The sequence below is a fragment of the Corapipo altera genome, unplaced genomic scaffold (assembly GCF_003945725.1).
Source record: "Corapipo altera isolate COAL_440 unplaced genomic scaffold, ASM394572v1 23b, whole genome shotgun sequence".
Classification (NCBI taxonomy): domain Eukaryota; kingdom Metazoa; phylum Chordata; class Aves; order Passeriformes; family Pipridae; genus Corapipo; species Corapipo altera.
The window spans coordinates 1,544,267-1,565,969 of record NW_020884885.1 but is presented as its reverse complement, the minus strand read 5'-3'; the positions used below and the strand labels follow the sequence as shown (position 1 = coordinate 1,565,969).

General features: G+C 34.1%; 1 protein-coding gene across 2 annotated transcripts in view; it reads left to right on the top strand.

The window, feature by feature from the left end:
* Nucleotides 1–21,703, top strand: part of FMN1 (formin 1) — a 128,573-nt gene that overhangs the window by 29,028 nt on the left and 77,842 nt on the right. For both annotated transcript variants that reach the window (XM_027642216.1, XM_027642215.1), the window contains 2 exons: nucleotides 11,977–12,755; nucleotides 16,393–16,543. In XM_027642216.1, the coding sequence (XP_027498017.1) occupies nucleotides 11,977–12,755; nucleotides 16,393–16,543 (930 nt within the window). The remainder of the gene's footprint in view (nucleotides 1–11,976; nucleotides 12,756–16,392; nucleotides 16,544–21,703) is intronic.

The following is a 21,703-nucleotide window of genomic DNA, read 5'->3' as shown; positions in this document are numbered from 1 at the left end:
TAAAGTAGGTATATTTTTTACACGGAGTCATTTCCATAATTAATGTTATACTTCTCTTTATCCATGTAGAATCTCTGGAGTTCATAAGCTGTATCTTAGATAAGTGTACTAGTATCTTTATCTGCTAAGTGTAGCATAAACATTTCTACAAAGTTAAAAAGATTAGTTATAAACACAGTGTTGGGTTTTCTTCTACCTGTTACCTGCTTGGTGAGTATTTAAAGACACTCTTCTGGTTTTACCACTGAAGTTCATGGTAGTATCTGCAGAACTGGAAGCTTCCTGGTCAAAGTAAGATAGAAGTCATGAAAGATAAGCTTGTGTGGTGGGTATCTACTCATAGACTTTGCCTTTACAAGAATATTTGCAGTTTGCATTTTCTCTTTAATCATTGTAATTGAGGTGAGTATTGTCAATATGAAAAAAATCTTTTCTGTAATGAAGTTGTGAGGAAAGAAATGGTTTGTTTGGGTTACGTTACCTTGTATGTTACGCATTTTCCTTTCATAGAAAATGTGTAACATAATGAAAACTGTGGGTTTTGAATGTGAAACCGAATGTGAAATTAACCTTTGCCTTAATTTCCTTTGCTATAGAAAAAGAGCTAGTAGTTTTTGTAGTATAATATGTTTTAGGTTGAAGGAAGGACTGATTCACCAAGCAATCAAGTTGTTTTGACGTGCAGAATTTGCTCTCTGTAACACCTGAGGAATGTGATAATTGTAAGCATCAGAGGATTAATCTTTTAGGTGAATATATTTCTTAAAGTAAAATTGAACATCTGTTGTTTTTTTGATATCTGGTTTCAAAAAGGCCCCAGAAAATTATTTCCCTCCATAGCTAGGAAGTGAATGGCTTGTTACACCTCAAAATCTTTTTGTTGTTTTGATTGCACATGTGAACTCTCTATATATCAGTGGAAAGGCTAGTCATCTCTAAAAATTCTTAGAACCTTTAGACAAAAATGATGTTCATTATGAAGAATAAAAATCATCTGTTTCTAAAAGTGTAGAGCTACTTTTTTATTATTCTCATAGCACTTTTTGGCTGAATATTTCCCACTGAGAAGTATTCATTGCTGTCTGTTATCCTTCTATAAATATGTAAGTTTAACTTTGGTTACTGTTTTCCATGTGCTGTACTGATAATGCTTTTTGCTTCAACTTTTACTTAAACAAAATAATTGGTTGAAACTTAGCAAAATGTGATCTATATCATTGCTCTCCTATGTAGTTACAAGGCTTTGTTATAATGGCTTAGTCTTGTAGTGTGGTTGCCAAAGAAATTAATTATTTATAATGTGAAGCAATGTTGACAGTAAACTCTCCTTTCCACCCCCTCTCAAAAAGAAAAGGAAGAAAAGAGAAGAAAAACAAGGTTGCATTACAATTCTGGCAACATCAGCCACACTAATAAAATCAAATTCAATGTTGGTTTACGACTTTGAATTTATGTGACTGCACAGGATCAAAGGATTTGTATCCCACTGGACTGCAAGGTCTGTAGTTCATGGCAAAAAAACTCATCAAAAAGAACATTTTAGTAGTAGGGCTTTTCATTTTAATCAGCCACAGTAATAAAAAAGCTGTTAGGTGTCCAAAAACATTCTCCCAAGATCAGAGACAACTTGCTCTCTATTACAATCAGTTCTCTTATTGGATCCATACTGCCTCTGTAGTTTTTGTCACTGAAACTTCATCTTCAGCTTGTTTTCAGCCATTTTTTTTCATTGTTTTCACATTTTACATGCCAAAGCATTCTATATGTCGGTAAAAATAATGATTCGTGTAATTTCCCTGGCAATTGAGAAATACTATAACTTATTTAAAGTAAATTATCATCAAAATATATGATTAAATAATATATAATTTTAATAAGAGCTCTGTATTTCTATGTATTGTATTTAAAAATATTCTAGTAGCAATATTAGGGGTTTTTTTCTCCTTGCATATAGTCTTCCGAACACCACCACAAAGAATTAGTATTAGTATTTTTGTATCTATACAGACGTGGTAACTGAGGGTGTCCTAAGACTAAGGTAGCAGCTGCAAGTGAGAAGCAAAGTAGAGAAGTAACTAAAAAGTTTGTGATAGGAAATGAATGTTTGGATTTTGCATATTAATTGTTCGTGGTCCTAGTTCAACAAAAGTTTGAAATAAATTTTTAGCTGATGACATGGTTTCCTTCTTCTGTTGGCTTTGCCTCAGAGAAATTATATCCAATATATCATTTACATTTATTAGGGTGTTGCATACTGAGTTGCCTCATTCCATTCTGCAGAATTTAAATATTTAACAGAGCTTAACAATATTTAGAGATTTTACCAATTAAATTGTCCACAAAAATACCAGTTTTCGTAGAAATTTATGGGTAGGTCTCAATTTAGCTGGATACCCCATTTTTACATATTAGGTAGGATTTATTTTTCCTAGCATAAGCTAGCTTACATTTAGAAAGAATCAACACAGTCACTTTCTGCAAGGATCACTCCCTTTTACATGGCATGACAGGTAGCTGCTGTACACTAATTTTTTGCAAATTCAAGTGGGTATAGTATTACTTTCTCTATTCTAATTCACTACACACAGGCTTAAACTGGTTTTTTTCAGCTGAATATTTTCATGAGCTTATTATTTTAAAAACAGTCCTTCAAATGAGCAGAAACTTTAGCATTAGTGGGAATTTTATAAGTTACCTACCAAACATTTTAAATCTACATAAAATTCCAAATTACGTACTGTTAATATTTATTTACTAATAACCTGAAATTTGCCCCTTTAAGCACATGTTAACAGTTGACTTTATTAAGTCCTATTTAGTCTAGTTTTTAAGAGGTTTTTTATCATTTATCTCAAGGGAAGACATTGCTTTGCAAATGTGACTATGGTAAGAAGTTAGTGAATCCAAGCCATTAATAATTTTCTGTTTGATATATATCATAGAATCAGCTGGGTTAGAAAAGACCTCCAAGACCATCAAGTCCAACCCTTGATCCAACACTGCCGTGGTTGCTAGACCATGGCACTAAATGCCACATCCAGTCTCTTCTTAAGAACCTCCAGGGACAGAGACTCTACCACTTCCCTGGGCAGCCCGTTCCAATGCCTGATTACCCTCTGTGTAAAGAATTTCTTCCTAATATCCAACCTAAAGCTCCCCTGGCACAGCTTAAGACCGTGCCCTCTTGTCCTACTGCTGGTTTTCTGGGAGAAGAGACCAACCCCCACCTGGCTACAACCTCCTGGCAGGGAGTTGTACAGAGTGATGAGGTCTCCCCTGAGCCTCCTCCAGGCTAAACAGCCCCAGCTCCCTCAGCCTCTTCTCATAGGGCCTGTGCCCCAGTCCCTTCACCAGCTCGTTGCTCTTCTCTGGACCTGCTCCAGCACCTCAATATCCTTCCTGAACTGAGGGGCCCGGAACTGGACACAGCACTCCAGGTGTGGACTCACCAGTGCTGAGTACAGGGGAAGAATCACTTCCCTGGTTATGTTGGCCACGCTATTCCTGATCCAGGCCAGATTGCCATTGGCCTTTTTGACCACCTGGGCACACTGTTGGCTCATGTTCAGCTTCCTGTCAATCCAAACTCCCAGGTCCCTTTCTGCCTGGCCTTGCTCTCCAACCACTCTGTCCCCAGCCTGTAGTGCTGCAGGGGGTTGTTGTAGCCAAAGTGGAGGACCTGGCACTTGACCTTGTTGAACCTCATCCTGTTGGAATCAGACCATCTATCCATGTCAGATACAATAATTTAGATTCCAGTGAGATTTCTCTGTGGGCATTGAGGTTCCACAGTAGAGTACATAATGTAGCAGGTGCTGAAGTGGACACAATAGGATCCATAAATGTGGAATATGCTGTGGAGTACGATGGACATTATTAGAGATACTTTTCCCTATATTTGGATTCATAATGTTTGCAGGATCTTGAGAGATTACCAAGAAATTTCAAGGGCACATCTAATTGTTTTATTAGAAGTTATGGAGAGGAGGAAGGAGGGATGTACCCTTATTAAGGGGGTTGATCTGAATAAAGTGACATGTATATAGGACAGCTGTAGGAAAAGAAGAACTAGAGATGAGCTGTTGCGAGCTATGCATTGTATAACACAATTCTCCAAGTAAGTTAATTTGTGTAATCTAAAATGATTGGATGGTAGTTCTTAACAGGGAATGGACTGAAGGGAAGATATGTATATGTGCAGGAAAGAAAACCTAGATTATTGTAAGTTGATGAAAACATTTACAGAGCAGGCACAAAGCAATCAGGATGAGGAAAGCAAACTTTAGGCAATCTGGGAATCATTCTGTGAGGAGAGAGGAAAAGAGTGCAGAACATTAGGAGAGAATCGAAGGCCCACAAAGAGCTGGAGGAGGAAATGCTGGAGCTTAGAACAATATAGGACTTTGTGCAGTCTGTAATGTAAGTGGTGGTTTGTATCTCGTACAGAATAGTCTCTTGAAATGCGTAGTCCTGGTCAGAAAAATCCACAGTGTCCTTGTGCCATAGATCTGCTTTGCAGGGCTATTCATACTCTTCCAATAGTGATAAAAATGAAGGTGTGTTTGTTACCTTTTGCTTACGTGGTCACTGAAAGCTTAGCAGTAATGAGAAGGAATCATAGAATATGCTGAATTGGAAGGGAACCATCAGGGTCATCGAGTCCAACTCGTGACCCTGAACAGGACACCCCAAGAATCACAACGTGTGCCTGATTTAGTTCCCACTCCCACTGTATTCACTGTCAGCAGACTTAATAAGTTCCAGTTGTGGATTTATTTGGGTTTTTTTGTAAGCTCATGGAACATATATTAAAAAAAAGCCAAACAAACAAAACCCCCAGCTATTTCTTATTCATTGTCTTCATAGACCCACTAGACTCAATAAGTACAAATGCACTGGCCAAAAGCTTACAAATCTTCTGAAAGGCACTTCATGTTGGAGACAGGCACACAGACTTTGCAACTGAAAGGATGTTACGGCTATTGTAGATTCTGAGTCTTGAAAAATGGTAAAGAGGAGGAAGACAGAAAGCATATATAAAGAATCAAATTTTTGAAGAATGGCATTTAATTTAGGAGAAGAATAAATTTATAGTAATACAAAAAAAGTGAAGGATGTCAACAAGCCTCTAATGAATATGGTAATTTCAGTGACACATTTTCTATGTAGTATACAGTTGAATATGCGTAGAAGATGAAATGAGAAAGACAGATATAAAAACAGCACTGGGGAAGAAGTTAAGGGAACAAAGCAAAGGGGTAATACAACTGACATACTAGGAGGAAGGAGACACACTAGGAGGGAGGAGAGTGAAGAATAGCTGAAGGTGTTAATAAATGTATTTTAAGTTTGCAGGACCGAGTCTATATAAAAGAAGTATTCAAAATGTGTTATAAATGCAAACTAATTTGGAAATGGCATGAACATGTTACTGGCTATATCCAGAATAGTTTTGACTGAAACTGGAACAGTGAATTGAAAGAATATTAGAAACATAAACGTTCAAGAAAATGTAAGGATATGTTAATTTAAACACTCAGTATAAATATGACATGCTTGATTTGAATGTTCTTGCAGTAGAGAAAGCAGGTATCATTCTGTTAATACCTTCAGTTTTTCATTGATTTTTTGTATTCAGAGAAGGGCAGTTTGCTGGTTTTGAAGTTTTTCTAACAAAGGATAAGAAAACACTAGAAGTAAGAGCAGATGGAGTATGAAACAGGGCATTTCTCAAAAGTAATTTTTCCTTAGACTGCCTTTAAATGTCTACTTGTATTGAGTGTATTTCTTTCTCACACACTCATTCAGTTGTTCATTTTCCTTTTTTTTTTTTTTCTAAACAGGATATATATTTTCAGAGTAAATATTTAAATTATCAAACTTAAAGTGAATTAGTGCTTAAAATGTTATGTGAATTTTAAGTCATTTGTAGGCCTATAGATAAGAAATAATGCACATATTTAAAAAAAGTGTATGTTGAAGTGTAAGTAGGTATATTTTAATTACGTGCTATGCCAATAATTTTTTATTTCAAAATTGCTAGCTACAATACTTTATTTCTTTCTCAACTGCATAAATGCCAATAGTTGTTAAATAACTAAATATTCAGAAATATATAGCAAAACAGTGTAGTGTATACCTGCCATGGTCAAATTTCCCACAACTACTTTTGCTACATTTCCTCTATATGTATTTAATATTTTTAAATTAGAGGACTGGACTCTGTATACATTGCCTACACAAATATTTACAGTTCTGTGAATGTTTGAGAATGGTCAGTTATTACTTTTTTACTGTGAGGTGTGAGAACAATCCTTACTGATACCGTTGAAAATGGTAATATACCATATTTAACTGTTATGTTTGGTGAAGTATTTGTTAGAGAGGAATTTTGAATTTAAATATAAATTGGCATGGGCTTAACTTTTTTTTTTCCTGTGGAGAAATCCTTTGCTAAATCTCTGATTGTTGTTAAAATTTAAAACAAATGTATGTTTTTTCAAGGACAGAGATTTAACAAAAAAAGGACTTCTTTTCCTTTGTCAACACAATACAAGAATAAAAAGTGTGAATTCTTCCAAAAACTGAAGATGAAATTACTTAGAGTGAACAAAACCAAAAAGTCAGAGACTGTCTGTAAAAAATTTGGTTTTCCTCTCTTTTCTATGGACACTTCCTTGATTGCCAAAATACTATTAAGACAAAAAAACTGTGAACTCTATAAAAATACTTTTCATTGGCAACTCCATAATTCTTATCTTTTTTTTTCCTTTTTTTCTTTCTCCTTTTTTTAATATCCCTCCTCCCCCAAACATTTCCACTTTTGTAAAATATATCCTTAGATACTTCATGTCTTCTTTGTTCCCATTTTTTTTCATTTTCTTGGCTTGGCATAAGTAACTAATTAGATGTAGCAATCAGTGTATAAAAGTCAGAGAAGGGAATAAAATCGAGCTCGCTTTCTTCCTAATATGTTGTTTTTCCACACTAATTAGAGTAAAAACCTGTAAAAGTGTATGTTTCTCAGTTAAAGAAGAGGTCTGTCTCTGATATACCTAGAATAGCTTTGTTCATTAAATATGTGTCATTTTTACACACTCACTTTTCAGAGTAGAATTACACTGTAAACACTAGTGAAAAAGTATTAGGCATTGACAGTGGAGCATTAACTTGCTAGTTTCAAAGCAAAGTTCTACATATTGCTTGCTCTTAGACAGTGTTTTAGAGATATTTTTTTTTTTAATGTTTTACTATTAAACTGCTCAGAATTTTTGTTAACATTTATGGTGAAAATAAGTCATGACTAATTACAAGCCAGCAACTGATTTTTGAATGTAGATTACTGTAGAAATTTATACTTTCCTCATCTTCATACATACAAACTGTTTCACAGCTTTTCACATCAGAGCAATTCTGTGTTATGGTTGAAAAGTTTTTGTCGACATAAAATCACATTATATAAATCAGTAACAAAACAAATATATTTTGGTGGATTGCATTTAATTGACTGTAATTGACTATATTGACTGTATTAAATGAGACTGTAATCTTTCTGTCACCTATCAGAGCACAGAGAAAAGCTGTCACATTTATCTCTGTATTGAGATTTATCTGTGTCAATCCACATTATCATTTCAAAGACATTTAAACAACCTCTAGGTTACATTCTGAATGAGAGGATTTAGTCTTTTGCAATTAATTACATGATTTTTCACTTCATATGTAACGGTACAGTGATTCAAATTTTGTACTTTATCTTCCTTTGAAGAAATTCTTAATTTCCTGGCTTTCATAGAACCAAGGCTGGGCTGTTGGCATTGTCTCAGAAAATATATCTTGCATTTTTTTCTCTGCATTGTGTCAAGTTACGTAGTAGGTGCCAAAAGGAAGGCACTGGAATCATGGCAGAGGAATGGGTGTAAGATGGGAAGACACTGGAAGGCCATTCCAAATGCTCCTCTTGTTTTCCGGGTTACAGTGTTTCAGTATTTTTGAATATTTGCATAATCATCTTTGTACCATGGCAATATCATGTACTTTAGGAAGAGGGGTCTTTTTATATTGTTGTTGATGGAGGGGTTTTCGTTGTTGTATGGTTTTTTCTTTTTGTTTAGTGGTGGCTTTTCTTTTACTCATTATTTTTTAGGAGAAGGATAATAGAGGCCTTCTAAGCTTATATATAAATGTTTGTGCTAAGGGATCTGAGAAGTCCGCTGGGGTCATTTGCTCTCGTGAGTTGATTTTACTCAAGGAAAATGGATCATACCTGTTTCATTCTCAGATACCAGACAAACTTTGAGAAGTTAAACTGATTTTTGGGTGCAGCTGCACTGGTGAGGCTTGAATAGCAAATAAAGCACAAAGATTACTTTTTTGCATATGACAGTTCTTTTAATATATTCTGATACAGAGTTGTTGACTCACGATCAGTCTGTGATATGCTGTCCTTCGCAGATCCTTTTCCCCTAGGATTGCCATACAACTTATCAATCCCTTCAGTACCTATGTGTGCTGCAGTTCTCTTTCTTGAATTGTAGCATGTATTTTCAGACTGCTTCCTTGTCTGATAAAATTTTTATGAATTCTGAATTTTAACAGTGTTCTTCAGCTTCCTAGCATAGTATTGTTTGCATATTTAATATTGGCAATGAATGCAAGAAAGATTGTACCAAAGTAAGGCAACTTTTTTCAGTAGTATACTGCTACGTGAATCAGGCTTAAGATATTCAGAATGTACTTTCAAATATATGATTGAAAACTTATTCCAGCACATTAAGACCTTAACAGTACGTTGTTTTACATGCTTATATTTTCTTTTAAGCTAGCAATATGGAAATAGTAATAAGCTTTTATTGAAACATACCTACCTTTAATACGGTATTTGTAAAAGTAATCTGGAGAAAATTCCATCTCTGCTGTCATGGAAATTTAGGTGGCTGTATCAATCTTGTGTGTGTGTGTGTGTGCACGCGTGTGTGTGTACAGAAGAGGGAGTAATATCTAAAAAAAACTCCATAATGTTACTGGCAAGAGTCATTGATACAAAGAAAAGCCGGAGAACCTCAACACGCCAAGGCTTGAGGGCTTAATTTGATACATTCTCTGAAAGAGCAGATTAATGGTGCAAGAAAGTGAAATGGTCAGGGGAGTAGAAATGTGTTCCTTGCACTAGTTTATTTGATGATGAATCTGGCCGTACAGTCCCAATTTTTTTTTATGAGTGTTGCTGAGAAGCAAGCAACTAGGCATCTGTACAAGTCAGCAAAGTGGCAAATGCAGCTTTCGTAGGAAAACAACTGCTATACTCTATGTCTAAAACATGCTGATGAACATCTCCCACATTGTTCTTTGTAATGTCTTCATTTCACACAGAAATTTATACAGGCATTTTACTCTAATAGGTTTCGAAATCCTCTACTCTTCTTCAGAAATAAATCATTTTCGTTCATGCGTAGGGTGGCTTTATAAGGTCTAGTTTTCAGCTGCCCTCTCATATCTTCTGTCCCTCCAACCTTCTTCCCACACCTTACCTCCCTCAGACATCTTGTTACGTGCTGAAATTTTTTTTAGTTTCATTCTGCTTAAAGTAACTGTGACTAAACTATTATATTCTAATCATGTTTGATCTCCATTTGATTCATTATATGATATTAGAGCATTTCCTCTCATTTTAAGAAATATTTGCCAGGAAGCAGACCTTTAGTAAGAATACATATGCATTATTTATGTGTATATATAAAAATAGTACATATTAATGTACATATTCTAGAATTTTTTGTCAAAAGTATTATATATGCAAGCTGAAAAGGTTTCAATATTACTTAATCTTATGGTGAATAAGATAATTATTTTGACATAAAAAGTAATTAAAAACTTGGTTTATTACTTATTACTCTATTTATTGCACTCAGTTGGATATGACTGATCTTTTACATTGATGAGATGTTCAACACACATTTCCAATGTTTCATTTTTGCTAAGCTTGCGTTTCTTTTTTGTGCTTGATAACTTTAGCTTTAATTCTTGTTAATATAAATTTTCTGTATTAACAGAAAATAATTTTGAAAATATGAAAGAATGAAAAGCAAGAAAAAGCATAAAACAATCACCTCAAATATAATTTTGAGTTTAAACCACCAATTTTATATTGTAATATAAATACTGAAGATCTGTATTTGAAAAGGCTTATAATACTAATACAGTTGCTTTCATGCCCATTTAAATGTAATAAATAGTTTTGTTAGATACTGTGCTTGTTTTACAGTGTGTTTTTAAGGTGACCTCAGATTTACTGCTGGGAAAATCTCTAATGTTCAAAGTAAATTGTTCTATGGGGGAGTTTTTGATGTCCAATGGGAGCAAAATACTATGATAAAAAAACAATTAAATTCCCTAAGGCAAACTTACTTTATTACTTCATTTATGGGTCAGTATGCCAAGTTTAAAGAGACAGGTGATTTCTTCGGAACAATTCAAATGGCCAAAAATCTTGTGATAGTTGAACTGAACTAGTAATAAAGCTGAGTGACAACAAACTTTGATAGAGTAACAGCAGGAAAAGAAAAAGCTAAACAAGTCTATTCTGTTGTCCATATTCTTCCTAATTCTTCTATAAAACCAAAAGAAATTGGGTTGTTTCCAATGCAGATCTCTGTTTCTTTATCTTTGCAAGACTTTAAACTTGATTTCTGACCTTTACACTTGCCAGTTGAGAAAAGGAGCATTTTGTACCCAGTATTTTCAGAGTGTTTACCTTGGATTTTATCTTAAGAAATTGATTAGAGTACAAGCTGATCATACTGCTCTAAGAAATAATGTATATTGTTGGCATATCTAATCAAGCATTGTTGTACAATATAAAGTCCCAATATTTTACTTTATACATGTATTAATTGAATGTATATTAATTAATGCCGTAAACTATGAACTCCGACCTAATACTCAAGTTGGAATGGTAACTAGGAAGTGCTGTGTTGCCACTTCTGACAAGCACTGTGTAGGAATTTCGTAAGTGTAAATTGTTGTGCCTGCAGGAATTTGGGAAAATCAAAGCTCATTATGGCTTCTGTTGAAATGTTGGCTTCCCTTGGTAGAGGGATCCTGAAAGAACCATGCAAAGAAACAAGATAGCATCAGCCAGCTGCCTGATAGTATCATGGCATAACAGAAAATAGCTTGTAGAGATTTAATCATCTGGAATAGCAGGATTGGATTGGGTTGGATTATTTAAAGGAGATCTTTCTATACCAAATGTTTTATATTTTTCTTATACGTGGTAACATAAATGGGTGTTTTTTGCTTCCTTAATTATTCAGTGAAATTGTCTTGATCCTCTTAGTTCTAAGATTTATTTTTTTGAATTGTAGATTAAAGTATATCTGGTAGAAATGAAGTTTTAATCTAATAGTAAAGATAAACTTGAAGAATTTATGTATATCCCTGTGAATTTAATTGATTAAGAAATTATTTTAATTTGTTATTTATTGTATTCTGGATGAATTTTGACTTCTGTTGGTTTTAATCTACTTTTTACTTCCCAACATGTTAACTCTACATATATATATGGCCTATTTATGAAACGAAATAGTCAATAAAATCATGTCATTAAATATGATAACATTTGAAAAAGATACCTTTTTCCATAATATACCATTAATTGTTGCATTCAATTAAAAAACAATAAGTCTGCTTAAAGACAGTGTACAACTTAGAATTTACCCAAATTGATGTTCTGGATATTTACTTATAAAATATGGGGTTTTTGAAACATACCCTGCTTACATTTCTTTAACGAGTAGTAATTCTCAAATTATGTAGTAGCTTGCAATAAAGGCATTTAGAACTAGGAAAATGAAGTATTTCTCTCTTTGCTTAATGTAAGAACATAGTCTAAATTTGAAGATTTTTAATTGCTACCAAATTAGCACTTCAGAAGAATATTTGCACTAAGGGATTTTTTTTCTTGTTGCTCTGCAGTCTCAGTTTGAACTCAGGGTATTCCATATTCGTGGAGAACATGCTGTATCAACTGCTCAGCTTGAGGAAACCATTGCACATCTGAAAAATGAACTTGATAATAAATTAAACAGAAGAAATGAAAAAACAAAGGATATTGGTGTTTCTACTGAAGATGATAAACCACCAAAGGCATACCGAAATGTATGTATACAGACTGACAGAGAAACTTTCATAAAGCCTAGTGAAGAAGATAACAGAGCTGTGAAAAATAACCAAATAGTACCCAAAAAGCTTAATATTTCTTCTTTGTCACATAGTATTTCTACCCAAAGTGAAAATAAGGACAATTACAATGTACAGTCTTCAGAAAGTGTCTTATCTTGTCAACCAAAACAAATGCTGCCTCCTCCACCACCACCACCTCCTCCTCCTCCACCACCCCTTCCTGAATCTTCACTGTCGGGTTTAGTTCCTCCACCACCACCTTTGCCAATGGGTTCAACTTCACTGACATCTCAGTTTGGATCTAGTGCACCACTGTCACCTCCACTTTCTGAAGGCTGTAGGAATTTACAAGCACCGCCACCACCGCCACCACCACCACTTCCAGGGCTGGGACCTCCTGTTCCACCTCCACTGCCTGGATCTGGGTTACCTCCACCTCTTCCACCTCCTGGGCCTGGGTTCTTTTTTAATAGCACTTTATGTTCAAACCAAGGTCCTCGAAAACCTGCCATTGAACCTAGCCGTCCCATGAAGCCTTTGTACTGGACACGGATACAATTGCAAGATAGCAGGTAAAATATATTTACTTGGACTTAGAATTGTCATGATAGGTATGATATTTAAGGTATACTATTTAAGACCTAATAACAAAATTTAGCAGTCTAGGAATGTATAACAAAATCAGTGTAGAGGCATGGAATTGATACGCTTTAAGAAAAAAATTGAATCTAGAAAAAAAATCTAGAAAAAATTGAAGTCTAGAAATAGATCATAGGAAGTTATTTTAAAATATTATAGTTCAATTAAAATTGTATGCATTATAAATGGAAATTTTGTACATCATAACAAAACCGTATTTTTTTGTGGTTTTTTTCCCCCAGTCATCCAAGTACTCTATGGATAACCATTAGTGACAGGGTCCTTCCTAGATTTAGCACTAAAAAGCAAAATGGTTGCCAAGAGATTAGAAAGATTTTAATTTTTTTTAATTAAATCTGAATTAAAATTAGAACTGAAGTTAAAGTTTGGTCATGTAAGAACTTAGTTTCATTTTTGCTTTCCAGTCACTTCATGTGATACTGTCTTCAGAGAACTATGTTGTGTCATCCTCTACGATTCCAGTTCTAGGAAGAGTTAAACTGTAACCTAACGTCTGTGTATAATTCTATCTGAGCAGGAAGAGTAAAGCATATATGTAAATATAGGCAGCTCAGGAATCTATAATGTGAAGCATCTCTTATGGACAAATCTCAGTACTGTAGTTTTAAAAAAAATAGATATAAAAAATAAAAAAATTACCCATTTTACTGTGATTTAGTGCGGGGATAAAATCTTAGATATGCTTGAGGGAGGGGATACCATCCAGAATGGCCCTCACAGGCTTGAGTAGTGGGACTGTGTAAAGCTGAGGAAGTTCAAGGCCAAGTACAAGGTCTTGCACCTGAGGTGGGGCAACCTCCAATATCAATAGAATCTAGGGGATAGAGGAGGTAGATTTAGATGGCATGTAAGAAAGAAATTCTTTACTATGAGGGTGGTGAGGCACTGAAACAGGTTGCCCAGAGGAGCTGCTGATGTCTCATTCCTGGAGTGTTCAAGGCCAGGTTGGATGGGGCTCTGAGTAGCCTGGTCTAGTGGAAGGTATCCCTGTCCGTGGCGGGGGCATTGGAACTAGATGATCCTTAAGGTCCGTTCAACCCTGGCCATTCTATGATTCTATAACGATAGTCTAATAGTGTTAGTTGTACCAAATCCAAAGTTACTGTGAAACATCTGTTTTATTGATTTGTTTATAAGTGATAATTTGGTGAACAGACATAAGTAAACAATTTTTGGACAGGCTTTTTGAAATGATCCCACAGTCTTTTGTTTATGCTACCCATTCATTCAGCTGACAGGAGAAAAGAAGTTCTCCCATTTACGCTTTCTGGGCCAGCATGCATACCTTACTGCATACCACCACAGTGGTATGTGGCTTCACATGCTGCTCAGCTGCTCTTTTGGATTTTGACTGATTCTAATTTTGGTTCTTGTGTTTATTAACGTAATACAGAGCTCCATTAGGAGGGATGGCTCAAAAAGTGGTTTTGAGGGATGCTTAAGTGACATCTACTCTTTCTAGTTTAACAAGGACGTGCTCGTTGATTCAGGTCCTGCATTGTGCAAGTAATGAAATTACATGATTATTTGGATCTTTAAGTTCAAATAATTATCTGTGTTCAAAATTATTTTTAACATAACTGCAGCTGAAAGATGCTAAATTTAAACATTCTAATAAATGAAATTATATTGTTATATATGACTTACAGCCATAACATGTCACAATATTATATACGCTGTAATATATATATATACACACAGTATATTGTGTACTGTATTATACACTGTGACTATATTATATATTGTATTATGAATTATTAGAAATTATTCATTATAGTTTATCATAGTAACAATTCTATGTAAATTAATAAAATTATTATCAATTATATTTTATTTTATTGTTCCATTACATTTAAACATTGTTAAAGTAAGTAATTGCAGTTAAGTGTAATTAAATATGAGTTTTATTTTACTTTACAACTCTGAATTTATTTTGATGAGAAAGTACCATTATTCTAGTATAATAAAGCATTTTAAGGTGTTAATATTTTATATAAAATAGTTGACAGGAACAAAATATTAATAAAATGTTAGTCGTATTTATTCAGTTTTTTAGAATTAAAAACATTGAAATACTTTGGACCAGGAAGCTTGAACATTTTGGTTTTACTTTCCCAAAATTACTAGTGCATAATATTTTCACAGTGAATAAATAGTTGGTCCATAAATAAACCGTACTGTAATTCTTTCTGTTGATTCACTGAAATCAAATTGTTTTTTTCTGAAATATTTTTAGTTCACCAAGCTTTTGCAAGATAAGGTCTAAGCATTCTGATGAACTACTGGTCACCAGATGTAATGATTCGGCATTTTCATGATCTGTACTAGAACTGGAAAATTCTTCAAGGGTTTGCTGCTCAGATCAGCAGCTCTTCAGGACTTCTTGTTGCAGAAAGAATCCTTCATTCTTCTAGTGTCATAGCTGACACTATGGGTAATATCAGGGAGAGTGAAGCTATGGAGCTCTAAGTGTTTTCTGTGACACAGAATATGCTGCATCACCGGATGCTAATGGAAAAAAAATAGGCATTCCTTAAAATTCACAATAGTAGACATACAGTTGAGTATTAAAAAAATCCTAAATTTGAAAAAAAAAACCACGTGCCTTTTGAATTCATAGGTATTCCATTTTGTTGCATATTACATCTGTTTAGTGACATCAGCCATTTGTATTTTATAGTGGTTTTCATCACCTTTTTTAATTGCAAATAATTTCACTGCCTTTTAGTGACATCTGCTGGAAGAAGTTGTTCCACCTTCTATTGATAAACAGGCAGGAAGAGCCCTCAGCAGTTTTATTCCACATATTTTCCTGAAGCATTGAAATTTTGATACAGAGCCCTTTCAGAATTGAAGTGCGATGTTTGTAGCACTACATAGTATTACCCCTAAATCCAGATAAAACTAGAGGATTGTGTAAACAAGTTTCAGTCTTGGAAGGCAAAAAAAGAAGGAAAGATAATCCACATTTAAAATTTACAGTTGATTGTATGGAGAAGAATACTGGCTAGTCTCCTAAAATATAAGCCACATAATTATTCGAGTTTGTCAGAGCTGCAACAAGGATAAATATGAGCATACAACATCTGCAGCTAACATGAAGTAAATCAAGTCCTATACAGATTAGTCCAAATGCTCTTAAAATATGCTTGGATAAAGTTTGTTCACTATTTGTTGATTTTGTTTATTTTTGTAGGTCTAAATAGATTACTGGGAATTTCTCAAAAAAGCTGCTGTTGAAATACTCCTAATCCTAGTTGAAGTGGCAGAAATCTCTTGTGATGTATTTGCACAAACTGCAGTTGTTGTACAAAGAACTGTACAATTCAAATAATGCATTTCGATAGTCTAGCAGGCATGGACTAAATAGCTAAAACTAATAGCTAAAACAAATAGCAAAATATTTTGACTCCTTAGAAGAGGAAGTTGTAGGGGAGGAATGCCCTTTGTGTTCCTTTGATTTTAAATCTATCATGGATTTTCATCTATTATAGTTATATCTATTATCATAAATGTTTGGAAATTTTATTATTACTTTTCACTTTACAGGAAAACTGCTGTGCCAACTTTATGGGAATCACTAGAAGAACCTGATATACTTGATACTACTGAGTTTGAATATTTATTCTCCAAAGACACCACTCAGGAAAAAAGAAAACCATTATCAGAGACTTACGAAAAAAAAACTAAGGCCAAAAAGGTATTTATTGGGGGGGAGTTGTTTGTTGGGGGGGAGTTGTTTGTTGGGGGGTTTTTGTGTGTGTTATTGTTTAGTTTTTCATTTTGAGAAAACTACCTTTTAATTCTTTGGGGTCTTTTGGAGGATGAACAGACAAGCAAAATGGGCGGATTGCTGATTCAACTCTTCCTTGAGAATGTGAGGTTATTCTTTACTTTGGAAGGTTTCTTGCCTTTGATAATGAAAGTTTTGTATTCCAGTGAGGTAGAAAAAGTATTGTGTAGGAGAACTGAATGGAAGTTCCAGTTCATATTGGAAAGTTCTAATATTTCAGGCCATTAGTCTGCCCTTGAACTGATTTATAATTAACACCTGTCATTAAGTTACTCTAGCAAACCTCTCTTTCACAGAGATTAATGTTATTGGAAAAATAAAGTATAAAGAGACATTTTGAGTAAGGAATGCCAAATATTTTTTTTCTGGTATAGCTGAAGAGTTGTGTCAGGAAGGGACAGGACAATCATGTCTTTAATGGCCAAAGCTACATGCAGGAGGTATGTCATTGCTGTAGGGCAGATATTGTCTGCCTCAGACGTGATCCACTACAGAGAGAATGTGCCGATAGGAAAAAGAAATGGCATTAGTAGTATTTGCTTCCAGAAAAATTCTAGGGTGAATAATAATCAATACTGTTTTCCTGAAACAGCATGATTACATGTCAGAAACTATTTAAACATATCGTGTATCATAAATCTCTGAGTTTATCTGCTTGGAACCACAAGAGGGCACTTTGCATGTAAGCTGTGCTAGCTACCTTCGATTTTATAATATAGAGAATGTGAAACACACACACACACACACACACACACACACACACATATATATATATATACAGGTTGGTGCAATCAGATCTGTCAAGACATCTTGATCATAAACTTCCTGTATTGCGTCTTAACACAATAGCTAATGAGAAGTGTAAGTAAGGCTATAGAACTTATAAAATTCAAACTCATGCGATACAAGAAGTAAAAAATGAAAAATGGGACCATGCTGGCATTTGTAAATACAGCCCAAAGAAATAATTGCTACAGTCCTTCAAATATTAGCTTGAAGTTGGACAGGAATATCTCTGTGAGAAATGTTTCAACATATTTTACTTGACAGACGCTTCAAGTGTATGTGATATTTTAGTAGCAGCTATATCCATAAATCCCATTAGTTCCCATCCCATCCCATTTCTGATGGTCTATTTCTAGCATTTATTTCATAAATTTACCTATTTTATTAAGAAGTATTTAATAGAAAATACAGATTTCTAAATAACTTAGAAGAATATAACCACTGTGAAGAATGTAACCAATGTAACTTTAATGGAGAATTAATATGTACAGATAAGTGCTTTTGTATTTTAAAATCTCAGCAGTTAAGGAAGCAGACTCATTTCTGCAGATGGGCGACAGCAAAGCAGGTACAGGATTAGGCCTGTATCCTGAAAGATGAAATTGTATTTTTCCTTGCTGCTTTGTAAACCAACCTACCTGTTACAGCAGCATGATTTTTTAATGATCTCTCTTAGCTTTATTCAAAATTGAATTGGATAATAGTTACAGAAAATAATTATATAATAATAAATACCAATTTTTTGAGCAACCAGTGTATTGTATTGCAAAGATATCTTCATTATTTATGTCACTGTTTGAATGATTCTGCTTTTGTATTAAAGGTAAACTTACTGGTTTAAGACAAGGGATATATTTCCTGAAATTAATGAAATGAAAAAGATTCCTTTAAAGTACTGTGTGAAAATACAAAAACAAATTTCGTAAGAGATAAATTAAGAATAATATCTATTACTATGTCTTTAGTTTGGTAAACTGATGGGATTATGATCATGGTGTTAACAAACTGTGGGCTTTCCGTGAGAGCTTAAAAACTTGGGGTTAGCAGTATTCAACTTTCCATCATTTGGTCAATTTAAAATTTAGAATTGAAACAAAATTTTAATTTTCTGAGTACAGAAGCATTTTCTTTTTGTATATCATGTCCTTTTACCTTTGTCTGTTAAACAAGTCACAGTAGCGGCTGAATGTTTTTACAGACAGTTGGCCCTCTTAGATGGTTCTGTGTTTTTCTTTGTCTCTCTGAAAGCCCAGATGTGTGCAGGCTGGCTCCAATGGATCACTCTTGGTGGGCTGCAAGCGATATAGTAGTGGAGAAGCATTTTATTTACTTACAGGAAGGTTTATTAGTAGATAGCAACAGAGAGCTCCTGTAGATCAATATAAAGCTGTCTGTTCTGCTGTCTTTATTTCTGGTTTGGTTTTTTTTTTCTTGGCTCTCAACCTTTCTTACCTTTTTTCTAACAATTACATCTAGTGACTAGGGTTTTAGCAACAATCTTTTTCTTTGCTTCAATACAGAAATTTGTGCTTGTCTGGTCCTAAAAATGGTACAGTATATGGGATTGTATAGTCTTAAAAGTTAAGGTCTTATAGGTTAAAGATGATTTCTACAGACATTGTGAAACAGTTATGAATCTTATGAGGTTCATCATATATTACAATTTTTGGCTGATGCTGTGTCATTTTGTATTTATTTGTAAATTTCTTTTTCATGTTTTATAAAAGAGCCTTCCAGAGCAAGATTGGGGAACAGCAATAAAATCTGGAGTTGTAGTTTGTGTTTGGAATACTTAAGCTGTTTTATTTAATGATACGTGTTAGGGTTGACCCATTCACTGCTTAAATCACTTCTCTGCACAAACTCTGCCCTATTTCATACCATCTTATGCAAATTAAGTTCAGCATCCTTCATATTTAGCAAAATTACAGACCAATAGGTGGTGCAGGACTGCTTATTAAAACATGACTATCTAATACTTTTCTCCTTGAATGAGAATTACATCAGTGCCTCACAATCAAGTTCCTTATGTAACTGGAAGTAAGATTTTATCTTTTGAATTAGAGGAGAAGTTAAATTTCTCATTTAACTAGGCTTTATAAAATTAAGAAGACTAACAGTAGCCTGTTGAATTATTACATCTTTACCATTTATTTACATTTCTCTTGCAGTTCGACATAAAACAATATTATTCAATTTATTCTCAGAATCATTAGTTTTGTGAAACTACTTGGAATGATCATGCTTAGGCCATGAAATGAATGCTTCTGTGAAAAACATATAGAAATTTCACTTTGTTCCATTCTTACCCATTTGTCGACATTTGTAGGCACCTTATGGCGAAACAGATTAAAAAATTCACAGTAAGCTGTGCTTTTTTTGCTTACAGCTGATAGACATCCACCATTTTCATCCAGAAATATCTAAATGTTGTCCTATATAAGCCGCAGCAGAGGAGGCTTAGTGTGGACATTAGGAGGAATTTCTGTGCAGAAGGGGTGATTAGACATTGGAATGGACTGCCCAGGGAGGTGGTGGAGTCACAGTCCCTGGAGGTGTTTAAGAGAAGACTGGACATGGCACTCAGTACCATGTGCTAGTCACCTAAATATGAATCAAATAAATTTCTTTCTGATTTTGGCTAATTCAGTAAGCTTAATATAAATGTGTAAGTTACTGGTATGGTGCATCTTGATAATATCCATTGGATTTAAAACTGTTTATGCCATGTAAAGTGTTGGGGTCTGTAGTTAACCTTTTTCAAATGCTTGTAGGTGGTCCCATTTTTAATATTACTAAGAAGTTACAGCTTCTTGGAAATCAAGAAAAAGAAGGGCTAGATCCACCAGTTTATTTTAGTTCATAACTTCAGTTTAGGTGTTGATTCTGTTGGACATTTAGACTTTAATTGTCTTTTGAATATGACTCATATTTTGAACTTTTTTTAAAGCATCGCTGACATGTGACTTGTGAAAGTGCATCTGTTAATCTAGACTGTGTTCATCATAATTTCTTTATTTTCTTATGCTTTGATTTCAGATGGAACATTCTGGACATATGATTTCTGCATCTATTCTATTTTCCATTGACACTCAATTAAAAATATTTTTCTAGGAATGTATGATCTCTTTAGAAAAGCAAATTTTAAGTTATATTTACTAAAATATAAATGGACTTAAACTATGAAGTTTTATGTACCAAAAATGTTCAACTGTAAGTAGATTCAGTACAGTACCATTAAGGTCCATAGCTGCTTATGAAAACAATGGAAACAAAAAACAATTAGCATTAAACTGTAACCTATTTTTCTGGAAGATAAAACCAATCAAAAGCCAAACCCCATCATTGTTTCTGGAAGGACTCTGCTTTTATAGGTTTGAATATAATCTGAGTGATCTAACCTCTTTCTCAGACTCTGAAAGTCTTCTATAGATATTTTCATGTCAGATGAAGGACTGAAGTATTATATGCAGACAATTTTACTTTCACTCATTCCATGTTAATTTATCTTGTCTGTACATATCCATGCAAATTTTTAAGCTGATAGGCACATGTTATTGTTTTCAAGCCATAGTTTCTCCCTTTCCTGTTAAATTTGCAGAACCAGAATTCTTACATTACCAAAGAGAAGAAAGGCAGAATTAGGACATATATTTTGGGATGAAATAAAAGATGCGATTCATTATGTATTAATTCTCTCTAATTCTGAAAAAGGGATTATTTAGAAAAGAACATTCCTTTGCTGCGATTTATTCCATATGCATTCTGTAGCTCCATTGCTAAACTTAACACATATTTTGAAGTTGGGTTAGTTTTTCCAATATATTTGAGCACTTGTTAGTAATTTATCCTCAAAAACTCAAGTTATTTTCTACATCTTTTCAAGAAACAGGATAGTTGGATGTTTGTGATGCCACTCTGTCTTCATCTTACAAAACAAAGAGTAAATGTCAAGTAATTTGTGTCAGGTGTATACTCCAAATGAAAGTCCATCAATCATTTTTGGCCCTTTGGTGCAACGATTATCATTTCAAAGACGCAGGAGGACATTAAAGATAATGGCTTTTCTGTTGTCTATTATCTCTAACAGACTTCACATAATTATTAACATGTGTTCTCATTTAAGAAGAGTGTCAATATTTTGAGTGAATTGCATTTTTTTAACTGAAAGGGATATGTCTGTCAGCAAGTTTTTTGTCCATCTAACTAAATGAGGAATTACAATTAATGAATTTTGTGTTTCCGCAAGAAGGGCAGATATTGCAGAAAATGTTGGAAGCT